Source organism: Anolis carolinensis, chromosome 6 (assembly GCF_035594765.1).
Source record: "Anolis carolinensis isolate JA03-04 chromosome 6, rAnoCar3.1.pri, whole genome shotgun sequence".
Lineage (NCBI taxonomy): Eukaryota > Metazoa > Chordata > Lepidosauria > Squamata > Dactyloidae > Anolis > Anolis carolinensis.
Window position 1 is genome coordinate 26,399,041 of NC_085846.1, and position 21,976 is coordinate 26,421,016.

At 39.6% G+C, this 21,976-nt stretch overlaps 1 protein-coding gene and 1 pseudogene across 4 annotated transcripts in view; one reads left to right on the forward strand and one right to left on the reverse strand.

The window, feature by feature from the left end:
• Nucleotides 1–632: 632 nt before the first annotated feature.
• On the reverse strand, nucleotides 633–5,639 carry LOC100552007 (uncharacterized; annotated as a pseudogene).
• The window catches only part of ttll6 (tubulin tyrosine ligase like 6), a 38,209-nt gene continuing 19,912 nt past the window's right edge, over nucleotides 3,680–21,976 (forward strand). The window contains exons 1-10 of one of the 4 annotated variants that reach the window (XM_016994621.2): nucleotides 3,680–3,813; nucleotides 7,097–7,195; nucleotides 9,631–9,864; nucleotides 13,191–13,231; nucleotides 13,767–13,885; nucleotides 14,081–14,211; nucleotides 14,633–14,789; nucleotides 17,769–17,912; nucleotides 18,721–18,806; nucleotides 21,596–21,821. In XM_016994621.2, the coding sequence (XP_016850110.2) occupies nucleotides 13,784–13,885; nucleotides 14,081–14,211; nucleotides 14,633–14,789; nucleotides 17,769–17,912; nucleotides 18,721–18,806; nucleotides 21,596–21,821 (846 nt within the window). In that variant the 5' untranslated portion in view covers nucleotides 3,680–3,813; nucleotides 7,097–7,195; nucleotides 9,631–9,864; nucleotides 13,191–13,231; nucleotides 13,767–13,783. Of the gene's footprint in view, nucleotides 3,814–5,876; nucleotides 7,196–9,630; nucleotides 13,232–13,766; nucleotides 13,886–14,080; nucleotides 14,212–14,632; nucleotides 14,790–17,768; nucleotides 17,913–18,720; nucleotides 18,807–21,595; nucleotides 21,822–21,976 lie in introns of those variants that run through there. The other 3 variants (XM_062984480.1, XM_062984479.1, XM_062984477.1) reach the window with 3 other exon arrangements.

The following is a 21,976-nucleotide window of genomic DNA, read 5'->3' on the forward strand; positions in this document are numbered from 1 at the left end:
TGGAGCCATGCCAGAAGTAGCCCTGTGTCACCTGATGGACTCCGTGTGGGCAGTGTAGAGAAGCGCTGTTTTGATTCTATGTGATTAAGTTGTCCTCCCCTGTTTTGTGTATTCTGCAAGTCTGAGGGCTACTTCTCATTGCCAAACATATACAGGCTGCTGGGTTTTGTTTTTTTTTGTTTTTTGCATAAACTGTTTTGCAAAACAGATTTTTTTCAATTAATAAAATAGATTAGAGTACTATGTTTCTGTTACTATTCTCAAGAGTCCCTAAATTAACTACAATAATTATATTTATATCACAAAAGGACTGACATTATCCTTTTACATAACAATTGTAACTGTACAACTGAGAGAATGATACCAAGGGACTTATCAAAGAATCTCTAGCACTACTTATCTTTGCACTCCTGCAGCACCCGGTTGAAATTATCAGTGATAGTACACAATGGAAAAATACATCTCACGCATTCAAAGAGAGAAAGAGAGTCTCCTAGCCAAGGGTGCAGAGATTGTGGTTATGTTGATTCAAGCTTTGCAGCCTATTCATTCTCAGCTTACTTCTGTACCTCTGCTACAGTGTACTTGAAAAAGAATAAATAATTAGTAGAGCTGTATATACTTTGCTCTGGGTACATACTAAAGCTTTGGACATTGTCTTATAAGATAAACAGTATAGTAGCGTCCAGAACGCTTTCTGCAGATTAATTTGGATAGGAATATCTGAGGACACACAAACAGAAGGTTATCTTGTGCTTTCCAAATTTATGATCACCCCCAGGTTTTCTGATAAAAACCTGACCATCTACACCATCTCAGACAGTTTCTCCATCGCCTCAGGAATTCCTTTCCTACTCACGGCACAGCAACCCTGCACATGCCACGTCTTTCCTAGTTTCTCCTTCAGTCCCATTTTTTCTGCCACTCCTATGGGAGGCTGAGCTCCAGATAAGTCTTATTTGTTCAGCAGCACCAAAGACACCCGTTCTGTGGCAATCATCACAGCCTCCAACTCCTATCTGGCCTGCTGAAAGCGTTCATAGTCCACACTGTCAACCACAAAGGCACTCCATCCGTGTTGGGATAGTAGTGGCGCCACAGGGTGCTGGACTTCTCGTGGATACCCACATCGTAAACCTGACATTGCTGATGGGTTCTATTGCCTTCACATTGCAACTTATGGTGGAAACGGTTGTGACAGTTTCATTCAACTTCAGCTGATACAAGAGGATAGTTTTGCCAGTTCCAGACAGACCCAACAGAAGAATATGAGCCTCTATCTCAGTGGTTCTCAACTTTCCTAATGCTGCGACCCCTTAATACAGTTCCTCATGTTGTGGTGACCCCACCTATAAAATTATTTTTGTTGCTACTTTATAACTGTCATTTTGCTACTGTTAGGAATCATAATGTAAATTTCTGATATGCAGGATGCATTTTCATTCACGACCAAATTTGGCACAAATACCCAATACACTGAATACTGGTGGGGTTGAGGCGGAATTGATTTTGTCATTTGGAAGTTGTAGAGCCTTCTGAACTTCTCCAACGATGGAATTGAACCAAAACCTGGCACACAGAACTCCCATGACCAACAGAAAATACTGGAAGGGTTTGGTGGGCATTGACCTTGAGTTTTGGAGTTGTAGTTCACCTACAACCAGAGAGCACCGTGGACTCAAACAATGATGGATCTGGACCAAACTTGGCACAAATACTCAGTATGCCCAAATGTGAACACTGAAAGGCTGGCCAATCATAGCAAGAGGAGAGCTTTTGGTGGGAGGATTTGCTGTTTGTTTCCAAAAAGGAAGAAAAGGACAGGCGGAGAGATCTTCAGCCTTCTCTGCCAAAGAGGTTCCTAAGACCACCAGAAATATGTGTTTTCTGATGGTCTTTGGCTACCCTTCTGACACCCCCTCACAACTCCCAGGTTGAGAAGTTCTCATGGAAGTTCTGCCATGTATCTTGAATCTGGCTAAATGAAACCCCCATAGTGCATGTTTCTTGTCCAGAGACAGCTGTAAAAACTCAGAAAAGCATGGTTTCCCCACCTCCCAAAGCTTAGTGGCTAAGCTTAGGGGGAAAAAGCGGCCTGAGGCTGTTAGAAATTGTGGGAGTTGGAGTCCAAAACACCTAGATGGCCAGAGTTTGTCCAGGCCTGATGTAGCTACACCCTGAGATTGGAAACAACAACAACAACAATAACAACAACAACAATAACAACAACAACAACATTCTTGCATCCTGCCCCATCTCCCCAAAAGGACTCGGGGCAGCTCACATGGTGACCAAGCCCAAAATACACCACAAAATATAATAAGGTAAATTTAAAACATATAAAATCAAAGGCATATACTCACAATAACCAATAGCATTCTAGGCATAGTGAGCATGATCAGGATTGGAGGTAAGGCGGTAAGATTTATTTATGTGCAATATCTTGCAATGAGGATTTGAATCCTCACTCGGCCATGGAAACCCATTGGCTGACTTGAGGCAAGTCACATTTTCTCAGCCTCATGAATACTGAGAGATATATGTAGTAAATGTACTAAATATACTGCATGTTTCAGATTTCAATATTTGTGTCAAAATACGTAGTATTTTACATAGGATTTGTGCTACTTTAGAACAGTAAAGACAAGTATCACTTAAGTCAGGCCTGGGCCAACTTGGGTCCTCCCTCTGGGTGTTTTGGACTTCAACTCCCACCATTCCTAACAGCCTCAGGCCCTTTCCTTTTCCCCCTCAGCCGCTTAAGCGGCTGAGGGGGAAAAGGAAGGGGCCCGAGGCTGTTAGGAATGGTGGGAGTTGAAGTCCAAAACACCCGGAGGGCCAAAGTTTTCCCATGCCTGACTTAAATAAATATGAAATAACCCAAAAAAATAAAATAAGGTGTAAGCACTAAACTACTCTGGGAATCTGCTATTGCAACACAACCAGAGGAAGACAATGGCAAGCCTCTTCTGAACAAATATTACCAGGAAAACCCTGTAATAAGTGCACCACAAGCTTGAAATGATTTGAAGGCAAAAAAAAAAATGAATTTTTGACTGCATCTACACTGTAGAATTGATGCAGTTTGATACCACTTTAACTGCCTCCCACTTTGATAACATTTCAAGGCAGTGGGAAGGGGGGGGGAAGCCGAGAATGTCTCAATATTCAAATTAGCAGTACTTCTTCCAGCCCTGATTGGCTAGCCCAGAGCGACCGTTTGCCTCGCGCTCATGCCTCTACAGCGCGTGGGGGCGGAGGAGAAGCGCTCCGGGAAAAGACTAAGAGTCGTTTGGATCCAGAAGTACGCATGCGCTAAAGTGGGAGGTTGGGAGAAAGGCGGGAGGGAACAAACAGGGGAAGCGAAGTGCAATTGTCTGCGCAGCCGCATTTGGTTTCGGGGTATGTAACTGACTCCCCGCAGTAGCATCTCCTTGAGAACCTCGCATCCGCCTCCCTTTGGTTCCATATCCACATTTCCTGTTTGGTATCGCCTGTAAAGTTTTTTGAAAAGGCAAGGCGGTTAGGGATCTACATTTTGACCAATGAGAGAGCAGTATGCCCCGTTTTGTTTGGCTAATACGGATGAGAGGGCGGAACCTTCAGGATGCAGACAAAGATGGGGGATGGAGGGTGGCGGTGGGTTTACGCTGTAGAATTGATTCTGATTGGCTGAGGGCGCTGCAAGGAAAGGGCGAAGAGAAAGGCGAAATGGCCGCACAGGATGAGGAAGCCACGCCTTTCCAAGGCTAAGCCACGCCCACTCAGCCTGATCTCTGTTCCACTCCAGCTTCCACTTCGAACACCACATAGGTTGCTTTTCATTTGGGGGGCATCTACACCGTAGAATTAATGCACTTTGACATTATTTTAACTGCCCTGGCTCAATATGTCGTTTTGCAAGGTCTTTATTCTCCTCTGCCAAGGAGTGCTGGTGTGTTACCAAACTACAAATCTCAGGATCCTGTGGTATTGAGTAGTGTAGGGAATAGGTTCATTACTTTTTAAAGCTAGCTAATAGATTGTCATAATGCTTCTTATGGACTTTTGAAGTTGTTTTAGAGGTGTTCCCAGCTCTTCCTTCAGGATTTTTTGATGCCTCTTGAATTCTTAAGTTCTTTTCTGACCAATTGGCAACACTATTTATGTATTTATCAAGTCAGTTATACTGTATTTCAAAAAACACACGCAAGGTTAAAACTTGGCATTATACTAGATTTCCTTTGATTGGCCTCTTGGAGTGCCTCTGATGTCGCTGTGAGAAGGTCCTCCATTGTGCATGTGGCAGGGCTCAGGCTGTGTTGCCATAAATCAGTGGTTCTCAATCTGTGGGTCCCCAGATATTTTGGCTTTCAACTCCCAGAAATCCCATCAGCTTGGAGTTGTAGGCCAAAACACCTGAGAACTCACAGATTGAGAACCACTGCAGTAAAGGGTCTGTGGTTTGCTCTTCTCCACACTCGCATGTCATGGACCCCACTTTGTAGCCCCACTTCTTAAGGTTAGCTCTGCATCTTATGGCCCCAAAGCGCAGTCTGTTCAGCGCCTTCCATTCCTCTCTTCCTTTTTCCTTCCATTTTCCCCAGCATCACGATCTTTTCCAAGCTTTCCTGTCTTCTCATGATGTGGCCAAAATACTTCAACTTTGCCTCCAATATCCTTCCCTCCAGTGAGGAGTCGGGCATTTTTTCCTGGAGGATGGACTGGTTGGATCTTCTTGTGGTCCAAGGCACTCTCAGGATTTTCTTCCAGCACCAAAGTTCAAAACCGTGTATCTTCCTTCGCTCAGCCTTCCTTATGGTCCAGCTCTCGCATCCATAGGTTACTATGGGGAATACCATTGCTTTGACTATGTGGACCTTTGTTGCCAGTGTGTTGTCTCTGCTCTTTTATCAAGGTTGGCCATTGCTCTCCTCCCAAGAAGTAGACGTCTTCTGATTTCCCGGCTGCAGTCTGCCTAGAAATATAAAGTCTGTCACTGCCTCCACGTTTTCTCCTTCTATTTGCCAGTTATCAATATGTGTAGTTGCCATGATCTTGGTTTTCTTGATGTTTAACTGCAACCCAGCTTTTGCACTTTCTTCTTTCACTTTGGTGATAAGGCTCCTCGGCTCTTCCTCACTTTCGGCCGTCAGAGTGGTATCATCTGCATACCTAAGGTTGTTAATGTTTCTTCCAGCAACTTTAACTCCGGCCTTGGATTCGTCAAGCTCCTCATGTCGCATGATGTGTTCTGCATACAAGTTGAATAGGGAGGGTGAAAGTATGCAGCCCTGCTGTACTCCTTTCCCAATCTTGAACCAGTCTGTTGTTCCATGATCTATTCTTAATGTGGCTCCTTGGTCTTTATATAGATTTCTCAGGAGACAGGCAAGGTGACTTGGTATCCCCATACCACTAAGAACATGCCACAGTTTATTATGATCCACACAGTTGAAGGCTTTAGAATAGTCAATAAAGCAGAAGTAGATGTTTTTCTGGAACTCCCTGGCTTCCTCCATTATCCAGCGGATATTGGCAGTTTGATCTCTCGTTCCTCTGACTTTTCTCAACCCAGCTTGGACATCTGGCAACTCTCACTCCATGTATTGCTGGAGTCTGCCTTGCAGGATCTTGAGCATTACCTTACTGGCATACATATTCAGCAGTAAAATGCAAGGGCAGATGTCTTCACTGTCTCTGGTTGTAATCCCCAGGTTGTGCCAGTCAGCTTTTGTATGATATTATTTCTAGCACCCACTTTTTGCTTGCAAATACTGATTTGTAAATGTTTGATTTTATACCTATTTTATATATCCGGGGTCACATAAAAATATCTTGGGCCTAAAGGGATTGTGAGTGGAAAAGTTTAAGGAGCCCTGCTCTAAAGCAGATATAGATGGCTAATTACTGAATGCAGAGTGGTCTGAGTTTCGGCATTTGCAGTCATAAATTGCTGAAAATATGATATGATAGGGCTAGAATAATCATTAAAAATAGGAGAAAAAAATCAAATATGAATAAAATGGAAGTACAGTATACAAATATGAACATGATTTTTCCACCTTACTGTAGGTTTAATTTAATTTCAAAAAATAACATTTTATTTTATGATTTATTGTTTGTATTTTGAATAATGGTGGTGCCAAAGTTTTTGAAGCGCTTAGGGCCTCTAAAGGTCTTAATCTGGCACTAATGATAACACAGTACCTGGAAATCACTAGTTTTTCTTTTTCTGAATTGGTTTGCTGCTTTCTTTTGAAGGTTGGGTCAATAAAATTGGAGGGTTTTCTCCCAAATACAATGGCATTAAAGGCAGCAGTTGGGGGCAGTTCATGGATGATTTTCCATCTAAAATTAATTGGGAGAAGATCTTGAGTTTTGAGGGCATAGAAAGATGTAGCAATGCTTTCTCCATTCCTGACTAAGTATCAAGCCAGGAGCATGGGGTGCTAATGTGTATCAGATATTGGCATGGTGGCATTTTGAATATTTGTTTTCGGCAGTGATTAGGAAGTTATGGGCTGCATAAAAATAAACAAATTCCAGGAACATTATTCGGTAATATACGGGTTCTAAAATATTGTTTGTTGCCCTTTTTCTTGTTTCAGTAGTTGGGTAGAAATGAAAAGCGGTACTTTCTTCTTCACCCAGGAAGATGTAAAATAATTATTTATATTCTAATACAAAAGTGATGCATGAGCATAGCACACATTATAGGAAAGGCTTTCACTTGCAAGCACAATTGGAATTAAAAGCATGTTTTTTCCTGGGTTTTAAAAATATGTCGTAAGACACACTTAAGTCCTTATTTATCGTTTCAAATTGTGTACACATGCATTCGCCCTTGGTGTTTGGATAATCACAATGGACTATAACAGACAAACATGTTCAGGCAACTGTGAATGAAATACACAAACATTTCCTTGGTAACGGGTGCGACCGTTTCTGTTACCTTGGCAGGTTTTTCTGTGTCTATAGATAATTATTTCAAAAGAACACCTGATTTGTTTTAGCTCCTGTGCCACAGTCACAGTGTGGTTTACCTTTTGATTTTTTGAGACTTCAGATTTACATTGGGTTTGATTTTCTTTATTATTATTTTTACCTCACTTAGAGTCATCAGGATGACAACTACCACAACTTACCCCTTCCCTTGTGAACAGGTCTGGGAAGAACCTACAACCCTTTCAAAGAAATGGAGCTGCAGGATCAGGTTAGTTTTAATCAGTATAAGATAAGGCCCCAACACTGTAAAGATATAATTTTAAAAACACATTGATAACAAATTATTTATGCTGACTTGTCAATTTTGATGTTTATTTTTCCAAGAGGCAAAGAGTTCAAAAGTAATATATGACTTCATTTGAATACTTTTTAAAGCAAAAGCTTATACTGTACATATCTGTACATGTCTTCTCAGATATGTTTGCATTTCTGTGAGAGGAAGAGAAGTGAGATTTACCTCTTTCTAAAAATATATAGGATTGCAATGTTGAGCTCCAGTCCTAAACAACTTATCGTGCAATATGTGCCATTGAAAACAATCTTGATTTGGATACTGATCAACATACCATTATCCTGTCTCTTTCGTGATTCAGATATAATAATTTACTTTTTAACCTCTCACATTCTCCTATTGCTAAGTCTTTCTTCCTATTCTTTTTTTAAAAGTTGTTAAGGAGGGGAAGTTGGAATAACTAATGCTTTTTAATTGACAGCACAAAGATTTTTTGTGTAAGAAATTATAATACGGAAACACACATGGGACTGTATTGTATAGGACATTTCAAAAACTATTCTTTTTGCCTATGTATTTTGCTTTGTTCTGCAATCCTGTCCTGAAATCTGACAGAGAAAAAAAATATAACAGTTGCATTTCTGATTATTCTGAAGTTTTGTTTGCTGCTTATGATGGTATAACCTATTTCAGAGTAATTGCTAAAAAATTAAGAATTCTTTATACCGTAATTAAAAAGGTATTGATTTTAAAAATGAATTCTATAAAATGAAAAAAGTATGTCTTACAGAAACCAATAGCAGCTGCTGTCCTATTTAATATACTTACTATAAGAAACTGCATGTAGAAATGAAAAATTGATGAGATGGTTGAAAGTACGGCGTCGGCTAATGTTATACCTTCTCACCTTTATATTGGGTATCTAATAGATTGCACTTTAATAATAAAGCATTGTTCAGTGAATAGCTTCCCTTACAGTTTTGTCCACTTCTTAATTTCATTGTTTGAGATGGACTTCTTTAGTTACATGAAGATTAAAAAAACAATAACGCCTTCAAGCAGTATCTCAATATGATGACTAAGTAATATACTTGGTATACATTTCAATATATCTTAGTGACACAGTTTACACTTCCTGGAAATTACATACATTTTCAAGCTTGTGGTATGACTCATCAGAGAGAGAAAGATAATAAAGAGAGAGAGATAAAGAGAGAATCATTAAAATGTGTGAAGGAAAAATGTTTATATTTAAAGGTTGATATAAACATATTAGCTTACGGTGTTATTGTTGTTTGCCTTCAGGTCATTTTGGACTTATTATTACCCTAAGATGAACTTATCACAGGTTTTCTCTGTAATATTTTTTCAGAGAGGGTTTGCCATTTTAAAAAATGTGTACATTTGAAAATTGTACATAGAACGTGGTACAGTTTGAAAAAATGCATGCAGAAATATGTACAAAATTGGGAGATTTGAGCCTTAAAATCCAAGACAACAGTAAATTTCAGTGATTGTAAACTTGACAGATTCACCCATTCCCATTTATGAGATTTTGCATGCTTCACTTAAACTTACATCTGTGTAGCTGGTATTGTAAACACAGAGCACTGGGAAGAACTTGGAGCAGATCACTTGGAACAATAATGCACAATTGTATTGAGAATTTGAACACAAATCCTACTTTCCCGCTTTTCCGAGAATCTATCTTTGTAGCAGAAGAGAACATATTTGATAAGATATGATAGATATTATCCCTATGCAAACAATGCATAGACTTCATGTAAAGATTTCAAGTACCTTAACTTCTCTTTGAACTACATGCTTTGCAAGAGAACTTGACCCTGTTAGATTCAAGTTTCAACCTGTAGATCTCATTCTAAGTATTGGGTGTCAGCTCTGATGTGGCAATCAAGTAAGGTATATATACTTTTGGAATATAGCATTGCACTCTAGAATTGAAGGACCAAGCCCATAGAGATGAACAGGGGTAAGCCATTGATGAAGAAATATCTACATGGGAAGGATATTTGTAGCATTAATGCCTACATTGAAAGATATTCGTGATCTATTGACCCTAGCAAACCTTTAGAGAACTAGAATCACACTAATGTGTGTTTTGTGAACTGTTTGATCACATGGATTCAATAGTTTATGAAAAGAGAGGTGATGGATGGCTGCATATTCTGGCAGGAAGAAAAGGAATGAATCCTAGCGAATTCTAAAGACATTAATTGAAATTCAGCCAAATAGAATTGTTTACAAAGGCCTGTGCAGGAAGAATATGGATGGAAGGGGTTACTATGTCTTTTCTGAGCTTTATCTAGGAAATTATGTGATCCAGAAATAGTTGGTATGAATTTTTAATTATCTGTAGATCCAGTTGGCTAATTTGGTTTTGTCTTGGGCAGGATGAACTTATCAGATAAAGATCGGATATATGACTCCTTTCACAGAAAGAAGCAAGAGCTGGAAGAACTGGGTGAGAAGGATGAGTCTGAACTAGATATTTATCCAAGTCATCTGGGAAGAGAAGAAAGTGTCCTGGAAGAAAGTGCCAATGACCAGGAAACAGTGTGTGAAGAGGAAAGCACAAAAAGTGTGTGTTCCAGTGCTGTTACAAAGAAGAAGAGGAAAAAAAAGAGGTTAGAAATGAGCTCTAAAAGGGCTTGTGACGTCTGGCTGGGGTTGGGAGAAGACAATTCCAATGCTCTTGGAAACAGATGATGGATTATAGAGAGGCTGGCAACTGTTTATGGTGCGAATGAGAAAGGGGAAGTGGTGCGAGATTTATGTAATGGAAGAGAGCCAGGGGAGAAGAAATGGTTGAACTAAAGAGTGTGTATATTCAGGAATTCCTCCTGCTCATTCCTGCAATCTATCCCAAAGACTCAGGATGTACCTCGCTATATCTCCCCCCTCGCCTCCAACCTTATGAGAAAATCTTAGGGCAAAAGACATTGACTAGACAAGGTTTCCTTGTGAGTTTCCTGACTATTTGAATTTAAGCACATCATTTTAAAAATGTCTACTGAATCAAACCAAGGATCTCTTTGGTCCAATATCTCACTTCTTACAGTAGCTAATCAAATGCCTCTAGGAAGCACTTAAGCAGGTTATGAGTCCAGTAGCCTCCTCCACCTGTTGTTTTCCAGCAACTGGTGTTCAGAGACAGGCTGCTTTTAATCCTAGAAGTATCATACAGCTATCATGACTTGTACACTTACATGTACCATAATCCAAATTCAACAATCCTTTAGTTCTGTTTTGTATATAAATCAAATGTATACTTTCGATGTAAGGCAAAAACTCCCAGTCTGTCTAGGGCCAACTTTTGCAATCTAGTTGCATGCCTGTCTGGCCTTACAGAAATTTCTCTACATTTCACTGTCAAGTGAATCGTACTGCTTGTGATTCACCTGATATCTCCTTGTCCAGTGCTGTGGGAAAGAATGTGCTCGTTTATTCTGTAGCTGCATTGATCAAGAAGTTGCTTTTGATTGTGGCAGTCCTTTTCAGTATTAACATCAGACTACAGTTGTGGTACTATTTGGTCTGAGAGGAGAACAAGCCAGAGAAATGGGGAAAGAGATGCAACATCCAGATTAATGGAAATATCCTAGATTTTGTCTTGGTTTCTAATTTTATAGTGGGTTAAATTAAGCCAGTCTTGGGAGATCATACTGGGAGCTGACAAGAAGAATAAACAAAATATGTTTGGATTTCCAGAATAAAATTGGAAAGAACAGGAGTAAAATCTAGGATTTTTTGGTCTTTTTAATTTGTCTAAGTTTGTCCTTGGCTAGTTGCTGATTCAGAGTTTAAAAATTCTCAAGGCAGTATCATTACATGTATACAGAAAGACTCTAGTAGTAAAATGTGCTAAACCAAAAAGAGGTTTCCAGATGAGCAATGTCCCATTTCAAGGCCTGAAACCTTTCTTTCATTTATTTGCTACCTTGGGTATCTGACGTTGCTTGGGTTATTTGAAAAAGTCAATAAGGTTGTGGATTAACTACAACTGAAATCATGCCAGGTTAACCCCGAAAAAGTCCATCAGTACTTTAAGTTTGTTATGTTGGCAAGTTTGCTCTAGATGCATCATCGGTGAGGTTCAGTGTGCTCTCTGGCTGTAAGGTAAACTACAACTCTCACTATGGCGAGTCAGTCTCCTCAAACCCCTCCAGTAGGCTGAGTTAATCATGGGGGTTCTGTGTGCCAAGTTTGGACCAGGTCCATCATCGGTGGAGGTTACAGTTTCTCTGGCTGTGGGTGAACTACAATTCCCAGAAAGGAAGGTCAGTTTTCCCCAAACCCCTCCAGTAATCAATTTTTGGTATATCAGGTATGTGTGCCAAGTTTGGTCCAGATTTATCGGTGCTTGAGTTCACAGTGCTCTCTTGGGATAAATTTATCCCAAAATCCTTCAGTATTTTTTGCTGGTCATGCGGGTGCTGTGTGCCAAGTTTGGTCCAATTTCATCTTTAGTGGAGTTGAGAGTGCTCATTGATTACAGGTGAACTATACACCCCAGTACCTACAACTCCAAAACATCCAGGCTATTTCCCCTCAAAACCCACCAGTATTCAAATTTGGGCATATTGGATATGCATGCCAAGTTTGATCCAGATCCATCATTGTTTAGGTTCATAGTGTGCTCTGGATGTAAGTAAACTACAGCTCCTATAAATCCCTCCAAAAACCTCCAGTACTTTTTTTTCTCTGTCCAAGTTAGTTCCAGGTCCATTGTTGGTGGCATTCAGAATACTCTTAGATTGCAGCTGAACTATGCATCCCAGTACCTACAACTCCTATAAATCTTGGTGAATTCTCCCCAAACCTCTCTAATATGTTCAGTTACTGATAAATTCCTCTGTTTGCTGTGTGCCATAGAAAAGAATAGGAAAGGGTTATGGGAGAGGCAGTGGACGGGGTCTTGCAAATTCCACTCTAATGGAGAGAGTCAGAAACAGTGGGATGTCTATGGTAGAGGAAAAACAGAAAATTTAGGATGAAATTGTCCTTGTATGAAAGCCTTCACTTGGGTGATGGGCTCTTGTACATGTTTACAGCACTCTCTATAACCTGCGATGTCATTAGAGGGAGGGCCTTTGGTGGCTCATCATTGGTGGGGGTTATAGCTGTTTGTGGAAGAGGGTGTTTGTCAGTGGAAGTGGGAATCACAGCCACACACATACATATTTTCCCTTTTATTATGTGTATAGATTTATTATTTAAAGTATTGCCTCTTCGTCCAAAAGGACTCCTGAGGCAATGAATGAATAAAAACCAATTAAAACAATAGAGATAATATATTTTAAAAGCACATTAAAATTCTTTTTAAAAACTTTTAGCAGAAGTTGACCATAGAATTGCACTGGAGGTACTAAACATTTCTAGAGTGTTAAAAAAAGAAAGAAAAAAGTTTTTAGTTTGTCATTTTCCCACTTTTTGTGGTGGCCCTTAGCCCCTTTGAAAGTGGAGGGCCTACTATATTCTTCAAGGGATGATTGCTGTACTCTGAACCTCAGCTCAATAACTAAACACATTTAATTTTGGCCATATACAGAGTTCATTGCTTTTCCTCTATTTCCAACATATTCTGGATGGCAAAAACTATGGAGGGAAGCAACACTGTCTGTGGGTCCTCATTTGAGTGCACAAGGTCCTTAGAAACTAAACCTAACTGGAAGAAAAAGAGTAGTAGCAACAATCTGGCCAGCTGTTCTCAGCAAAGCAGAGTAAGGGATAATTGGAATGTGGGCATATTCAAGGTCCTTCAAGGCACCCAAGGTTGAAGTAGGATTTGAAAAAGCTATAGCACTCTCCCGCTTCCATATTCCATCAATTCTTGGAGAGAACAAAGGTTAAAGATCCAAAAGATTCTGATATTCTTTGAGACCCCTTCCCTCTTGCCATGACTTGGTTTTGCTTGTCTGCCTCTGTCTTTCTTCTTCTTTTTGTTTTTCAGATGACCAGTGATAAATCTGACCAACTGCAAATACGAGAGTGGTGAGTGAGTACCTTGTTGACTTCTGTTCGTGAAAGAAAAGTCTGTATGTTTTCTCTCTCTTGAATGAGAAAAATGTTCAGATATTTCTAGATTCTAAGTAGAATTTTGAGATGTCTTACTTGTGTTCTTGGTTGTTTCTTTTTAAGAAGACTCTAGATCTCATGGCAGAAACTGAAATACACTGTACAAACTAAAGTGCGAGTTTAAAAATATATACATTGATTACATTTTCAATTCTTATTATCCCTAATTCCATATTGCTTTCCCCCACTGTGGCTGCTTCACACATGTCGAAAAATAAAAATAGTAATCTGAAGATGAGAATTTTGCAGTGAAAATGTGCCATCTTCAGTATCCTGTCGCTTGGCACTTGCTAGGTTTAAGAAAATGAATTTCTTCTTATATTCATTCACACAGTTAAAATATCCATGCTAGTTTAAGATGCACCTTTGATGAATCCCTTTGGGTTACACTCTTCCCCACATCCCACTCACCAACATCTCTGTGTAAATGGTTATGGATCTCTCTCCGCAGTGCGACGGGCAGCTAAAATGTGTGGCCTCCGAGAGGCTGGTGAGCTTGATGATTGGACCCTGTTTTGGACAGATTATTCTGTCTCACTAGATCGCGTGATGGAAATGAAAACTTACCAGGTATGTCTCATCACCTTGAGATAAAGCTAATGCATCTTTATATATTTTTAATTCATTAAAAAGAACCAAAGTCTTAGGGCCCTTCCAGAGAGGACCTATATCCCAGGATCTGATCCCAGGTTTTCTGCTTTAAACTGGATTATATGAGTCCCCACTGCCAGCATTTAAGATTTTGTCTTTGACATCTTTTTCTAGAAAGTCAACCATTTTCCTGGGATGTCTGAAATCTGTAGGAAGGACCTTCTGGCACGAAATATGAGCAGGATGTTAAAGCTCTTTCCTAAGGAATTTAACTTCTTTCCCAGAACCTGGTGTCTTCCTGCAGAGTGAGTCTTCCCAAAATCTGACCCCCCCCCCTTCCCCTCCTACATAGCAACGGTATACAGGAAGCTGATATGAAACCAGGTAGGCACAGAGTTTTGGCTGCAGGGAGATGTAAATCTGGAGGAAAAGATGTGTTTCACATAAGTAATCATTAATATATTTGCCAGTTCCTCTTTCTGAGGAAATGCCATTACCTCTCTAGATATTTATTAAATTCCTGAGGAATGCCTGAGGGGTTGATGTTGTAGCCCAGGATCTGTGTGAATGGTAGCAAAGGGCTTACATAATACCCTTTTCAAAAGCAAACTCAGTTCTGGTGGTTAGGTTAGTATTCCCATTACTACTTTAGTTTAGGCAATTGCTCTACCAGTGTTCAGTTATATATCAACAGTCTTACTTTGCTTTCCTATTCACTGCTGTTAGCTATGGAGAACTGCAAGCCTTTGGCCGATTAAAAAAGAGTAAGACTTACATCTGTAAACCAGACTCTGGCTGTCAAGGCAGAGGCATTTTTATCACAAGAACTGTGAAAGATATCAAACCTGGAGAGGATATGATCTGTCAACTCTATATCTCAAAGGTAATCTCTTAAATTAGTCTTGAAATGACTTATTTATGTCATCGATGAGTCACTCTAGCTATTAATTGGCGCAATTTTGCAGATGTTCATAAACATTCTGTTACTAGAAAGGGAGATCAGTGGGGGAACATTTATGGTTAATGAACCTATGGTGAGATAACCCAGGGGACTAGAAGAAAACTCATGTTTGGTAACTAGAAATGTAGAAGGAGTTGGATTCTCTCAGTATGTGAGGTATTGATGGGAGATGTGGAGATTTGAAAAAGTGGTGGGTTTAGAAGAAAGAGAGCTGTATTTTAAAACTGCCTCAAGAGCATTTGACAGTATGGACTGTAATATAAATAAATAAATAAGAAAAATATCTAAGGCTTTCATGGCTGGAATCACTGGGTTGCTGTGAGTTTTCTGGGCTGTATGGCCATGTTCCAGAAGCATTCTCTCCTGATGTTTTGCCCACATCTATGGCAAGCATCCTCAGAGGTTGTGAGGTTTGTTGGACACTAGGCAAGTGGGGTTTATATATCTGTGTAATGTCCAGGGTGAGAGAAAGAATTCTTGTCTGTTTGAGGCAAGTTTGATTGTTGCACTTGGCCACCTTGATTAGCATTGAATAGCCTTGCAACTTCAAAACTTGGCTGCTTCCTGCCCGGGGAAATCCTTTGTTGGGAGCTGATTCTGATTGTTTCTTGTCTGGAATTCCTGTTTTTGAGTGTTGCTCTTTATTTACTGTCCTGATTTTAGAGTTTTTTTTAATACTGGTAGCCAGATTTTGTTTATTTTCATGGTTTTTTCCTTTCTGTTGAAATTGTCCACATGCTTGGGGATTTCAATGGCTTCTTTGTGTAGTCTGACATTAATCAAGTGCTCTATGTCTGACTTCTTTGGTTGAATTATCATGTGGACAATTTCAAAATCCTTGGATGCCTGCCATAGATGTGGGTGAAACGTCAGGAGATAATACTTCTGGAACATGGCCATACAGCCCAGAAAACTCACAGCAACCCAAATAAGAAAGAGATTGTTTTTTAAATTTAATTTTTATTCGGTTATATTAGGTGTAGTACATAGTTAAAATGGGGATTAAAAAGACAAGGGATAGTGTGAGGAAAGCTTTGCGTAGGTAATTAGGGGAGAGAGAGAGAGAGAGAGAGAGAAAGAAAGTAAAGAAGAAAAAGGGTGAGGAGGGGTAGGATGAGGGGTAGGAAGTAAAGGGGGTAGTTAGGGTAGAAGGGAAAGGGTATATGGAGGAAAAAAGGGTAGGAAAGGTAATTTGGGGTAAAAGTTTTTGTTCTTCCCTTCTTTTCTCATCACGGATCCATTTCATTTTATAGTCTTACTGCTCATGTGTCCTGGTATCTTCTTATTTTCTTTATCTCGGGTTCACCCTTTTGTTTTCTATTCCTTTCCATTCTTTCTGTATTCATATTTTTCCAGTCTGTCATTTTTATTAGTTTTCCTCTATTTTCCTTCAATAAGGTCAATCTGTCCATATCATAAATTTTGTCTAGTTTCTCGAACCAAAATTCTTTTGTGGGGATTTCTTGTAGTTTCCACTATCTAGCGAAGGTTATCCTTGCCGCTGTAGTTATGTAGGTAAATAAAATGTCTTCATTTAAGTTAAAGTCTGTCTCAATGTCAGTTATTCCTAATAGGTAATATTCCATTTTCATCGGGAATGTTTTTTTCAATATTTTTTGGGCTTCTTCATTAATCTTTTCCCAATATTTTGTTATCTCTGAGCATGTCCGCCATGCATGATAGAATCTGCCTTCTTGTTTTTTTACATTTCCAGCAGTTATTCTGGGTATTTTTGTACATTATCCCTAATTTTTTAGGATTGTTAATAAGCAGGTGATGGCAGACAAGGAGAACAAAGCTGATGAAAAGTTTTGTACATATAAACTGATTTGTCATGAAGCATTAAAAGCAGAAAAAGGCAATCAACCAGAGGCTAATCCTAGATCCATCTTTGTCACTGGCAGCCCAGATAGACGTGGCTCAGAGTGCTTGGGGCTGGCTTTGATTTCTTTAGCAGCTACATTATTTCCTGTATATCTTTGCCATAATAGTCCACATATGTTAACTGCCTGATTAGACAACTACAATGAACTCTATATGGGCCTCCCCTTGAGGTTTACTTGGAAACTGCAGCTAATGCGAAATGAAGTGGCTATACTGCTCACTGGAATTATGTTCTGATCTCATATAACACCAATTCTGAAGGAATTGCACTGGCTGACAATACATTTCTGTTCTGAACTGAAGGTCTTGGCAATAGCATTTAATGCCCTAAATTGCTTGTGACCTCCATATTTGAGGGAGCACCCATTTCTCTATATACCTCCCTGAAAATTGAGATCTATTACTGCTCTTGACTTATATAAGAGTCCAATATATATGGTAATCATAAAACATGTGCAGCCTGGATAAAAATCGGTATGGTCTGAAGGCTTTGATGAAAAGTCAGAATTATTCCAGTATTGGTGCCAATCAGACCTTTGGGGTGATAGAATTTCACAACCAGGATGCCGGTGCAGAAGAGACCTCTTCCATGTTCTCCCACAATGTACTTCCCCTATTGATGAGGCACGAAGATGAGCTCAATTTTCATTGATTTTATCCAGGCTGCATATGTTTTATTATTATTGTATATACTTGTACTCGTATATAAGTCAAGAGCAGATTTGGGAGGTTAAATTATGGATTCTGATTTGACTCATAGATAAGTCAAGGGTCATTCCACAGAGAGGAAAAAACACCTTCTCAGGGGGCCAGCCCTCCCTGGCCTCTACCACCATTTTTTCACACAAACATTCAGAAAGGCCAAAGAAGGGCAATGGCAGAGAAAGTAGAGGGATCAGTGTTTTCTAGGGGTTCTCTTATGATAGACTAATTTCCTGGTTTTCACCACTCTACTCAAAGAAGTGAGTTCTCTGCCACTTAGGTATTTAATTCAGACAATTCTCTTCTCTCTTCAAGCCTTTTATTATTGATGGGTTCAAGTTTGATCTTCGAGTTTATGTCCTGGTGACATCATGTGATCCACTACGAGTATTTGTTTATAAGGAGGGCCTGGCACGCTTTGCAACATCTGCGTACTCAGACCCATCACAAAGCAATTTGGTGAGTAAATGTAGAATGTTGCAGTTGGCCACCTTGATTACATTGAATAGCCTTTCAGCTTCAAGGTCCATCTGCTTACCTTTCATTCATTGGTCTTTTGTAGTTGTGACCAATAATAGGATTTCGGTCATCAAGAAATCTGAGACTCCAACCAAGCAAAGTTCAATGATTCTATTAAAATAGGCTATTTTTTCTTTCTTTCATTGTTTTCAGAACAGAAGGCAAATAGGCATTAAAATTTGAAAATACTTTTTTGTCATTTGTTTTGCTGAGTGTCTTCCCAGCACATACCCTTTCCAGGTGGAAGTCTCCTAGTAGCAAGTCTGTCTATTTTTTCCTCCTCAACCCCATTGATTTCTTCTTGTTTAAAAAATGATGTAAAAATAGTGTAGAGATGCAAGCTGAAGTGAGAACCATTGCTTTCCTTACCCAGTTTATTCTTGATATGTAATATATGTAGATTATCGTCTCCCCCTTGCCCACACATTGTGGAGATAGAGGTAGGGCTTCCTCCATTTATTAATGCCCAGACCATACAAATCATTCACATTCACACAAATATATACTAATATGTAAAAGAGCAACAATATAAATGCACTTAAAATCCCACAGTCGGGATAAATTATGTTAAGAAATTAATGTAATAGTAATGGAAACAGAATTCAGAAATCGATAAAAACTCCAGGTTTTTCATAAGGTGTCAGTAGTACTTCTTCTGCTTTCCCCACCTCCATTTTGAAGAAGGAGCATAAGGGAGGTTGTAATCTCTATAGCCTCATAACCTGCTTGTTTGTTTAATTATTTACAGGATGACGTCTGCATGCACCTGACTAATTATTCAATTAACAAGCACAGTGCTAATTTTGTGCGAGACGAAGACTCTGGTAGCAAGAGGTACAGAATGTTTTCCAAAATAATCACAGCTGGGGGGATGCTGGTGGGTCTGCTCTCATGAATCTTTACAGCCATTTTCATACGTGTTTAGGAAACATTTCTCTAAATTCAGCTGGCACGTGGCACATTCTCTATCATTAGGTGACATAAATCATTTTAAAAGCTCAGATGAGGAACAGCAGGGGGCCTGGAGCAGGCGAGAAGAGCCTGGATTTATCCCCCCTAAAGGAAATACAAATGAATTTGTTGCAAATGGAATTGCTGGATTGCTGCCCTCTGTTTTATTGTTTTCGGAGGGTGTAATTAGCCACCTCTCTAAATCTTGCACAGAATGGTCAGTTCGATCTAATTATTGTCGCCTCATCTTTTTTCCCCCTCTAGCTTTTTTGTTGATTACTAATACTGTATTAGTCTCTTCTGCAGTGTTCTGCCCACTGCGGCAAAGGCTTGGTGTGCCTTGGGTTGTTTTCCATAGTATTATTGCGCATTCCCAGCAAAAGGGTCAGATGCCAGCAGCACAGCCTCAATTCTGCAGTGCAGTGGTGCTGTCCAAAAAACAAGGTCTGCAATGTGGCAGATCAATATATGAGTAGGAGTTATTAGAGCAGATGTTCCTGGAACTCCAAGACCAAGCAAAGGCTGTTGGTGTGTTGATTGTTCTCTCAGTCCACTCTCTACACATTCACTGCCTTTTAGAATACAGTAGAGTCTCACTTATCCAAGCTAAACGGGCCGGCAGAAGCTTGGATAAGCGAATATCTTGGATAATAAGGAGTGATTAAGGAAAAGCCTATTAAACATCAAATTAGGTTATGATTTTACAAATTAAGCACCAAAACTTCATGTTATACAACAAATTTGACAGAAAAAGTAGTTCAGTACACAGTAATGTTATGTAGTAATTACTGTATTTACAAATTTAGCACCAAAATATCACGATATATTGAAAACATTGACTACAAAAATGGCTTGGATTATCCAGAGGCTTGGATAAGCGAGGCTTGGATTAGTGAGACTCTACTGTATTCAAATTTCTCCCTGATCTTACAGAAAGATGGTTCTAAAGTTTCAACTTTCAGTTCTTGTAGGTATTGTCTTTCCAGGAAAAGAGCATTCAGCAGGCCCTTGGCATCCATTAGGATTTAATTTCAGAATCCGGATCCCCTTGCAGCTACCAAAATCCATAGATGCTCAAGTCGCAATATATATAATGCCATAGTAAAATAGTGACCCTTACAGAAAATGGAAAATCCAAGTTTGCTTTTTGGAAATTTGGGGAAATATTCTCAATCTATGGATGGTTAAATATGTGGATGTAGTATCCATGGATATGGAGGTCTGACTATAGCTGCTTTTACATTGGTTTCCAATGTGGACTTGATGTTTACTTTACCAACAGTGTAGCTGTTATCTTTTATTTGAAAACTTAGCAAGATTGCTTCTTCTGTCAGCAGTCTTCACAAATACTTCATTTACATAGCTTCCTGTAATGTTTCTTATTGAAATCTTGCAGCTTTGACCAAGCTGAAATTGACACTCTTTCATTGACATTCTCTCCTGACGTTTCGCTCACATTTATGGCTGGCATCCTCAGAGGTTGTGAGGTCTGTTGGAAACTAGGTAGGTGAAGTTTATATATCTGTGGAATGTCCAGGGTGGGAGAAAGAACTCTTGCCTGTTTGAGGCAAGTGTGAATGCTGCACTTGGTCACCTTGTATAGCATTGTATGGTCTCGCACTTTCTGGGAAAAGTGTTCTTACCATACATCAAGGGAACTACTGACTGCACAGGGAAGCTGATGAAGAAACACAACCTACAAACCCACTACGAAAATCCAACAAATGCTATACATTAAGTAAATGACAAGAGGGATCCTCTCACCTCTACAAGAGTCTATTGTATACCATTCAGCAGTGGACAAGTCTACATAGGGACTACCAAACACAGTGTTGCCCAAACACAAATCAAGGAACATGAAAGGCACTGCAGACTAATTCATCCAGAAAAGTCAGCCATAGCAGAGCACCTGATGAAACAATCTGGACATAGATTGAGAACACAGAAATGTTGGACCACTGTAATAACTACCATGTCAGACTACACAGAGAAGACATTGAAATCTACATACATGTGGACAATTTCAACAGAAAGGAGGAAACAATGAAAATGAACAAAATCTGGCTACCAGTATTTTAAAAAACTCTTAAAATCAGGGCAGTAAATAATGAACAACACTCAGAAAACAGGGGAATTCCAGATAGGAAAAATTAGGGCCAACTAACACCACCCAGCAAAGGATTCCCCCAGGCAGGAAGCAGCCAGTCTTTGAAGCTGCAAGGCTATTCAATGCCAATCAAGGTGACCAAGTGCAACAATCACACTTGCCTCAAACAAACAAGAGTTCTTTCTCCCATCCTAGACATTCAACATACATACATATATATATAAACGCCTTACTTGCCCAGTTTCCAACAGACCTCACAACCTCTGAAGATGCTTGCCATAGATGTGGGTGAAATGTCAGCCGAGAATGCTTCTGTAACATGGCCATACAGCCTGTAAAACTCACAGCAACCAAAGAAGAATGACATATAACTAAATACATAAAAAAAGAAGGGAAATAGCATTTTGTGACTGGCTCAATATCATTTGGCTTTTAAAAAGAAGTAATGGCAACAAGATGCTACCACTTCCTGGGACATTGGTTCCTAACTCGAAAAGATTCTCAAAGCAATATGTGTATGCAGTAACCTGTATCATCTCACTCTTTTCTGATCTCCCTTTTAAAGAAAGTTGTCGACCTTTAACAAATACATGAAACAACATGGCTATGAAATTGACAAGCTGTGGAAGGACATTGAAGAGGTCGTTATTAAAACACTGATATCGGCTCATCCTATCATCAAACATAACTACCTCACCTGCTTTCCCAACCACACCATGTGGTGCGCTTGCTTTGAGATCTTAGGATTTGATATTTTACTAGATCGAAAGCTGAAACCATGGTTGCTTGAGGTATGTTCTTACAAAGCAAAGGAGCCCTGTCTAAAATGACTCAGAAATGTTGCTGCTCATTCTCTCCTAGCTTTCTTTGGGGGGAATAAGGGTAGCTGATTTCCTAGACTCCTTTGTTCAATGCTCTTTCCTTCTGTCATGTTATTGGCAGCCCA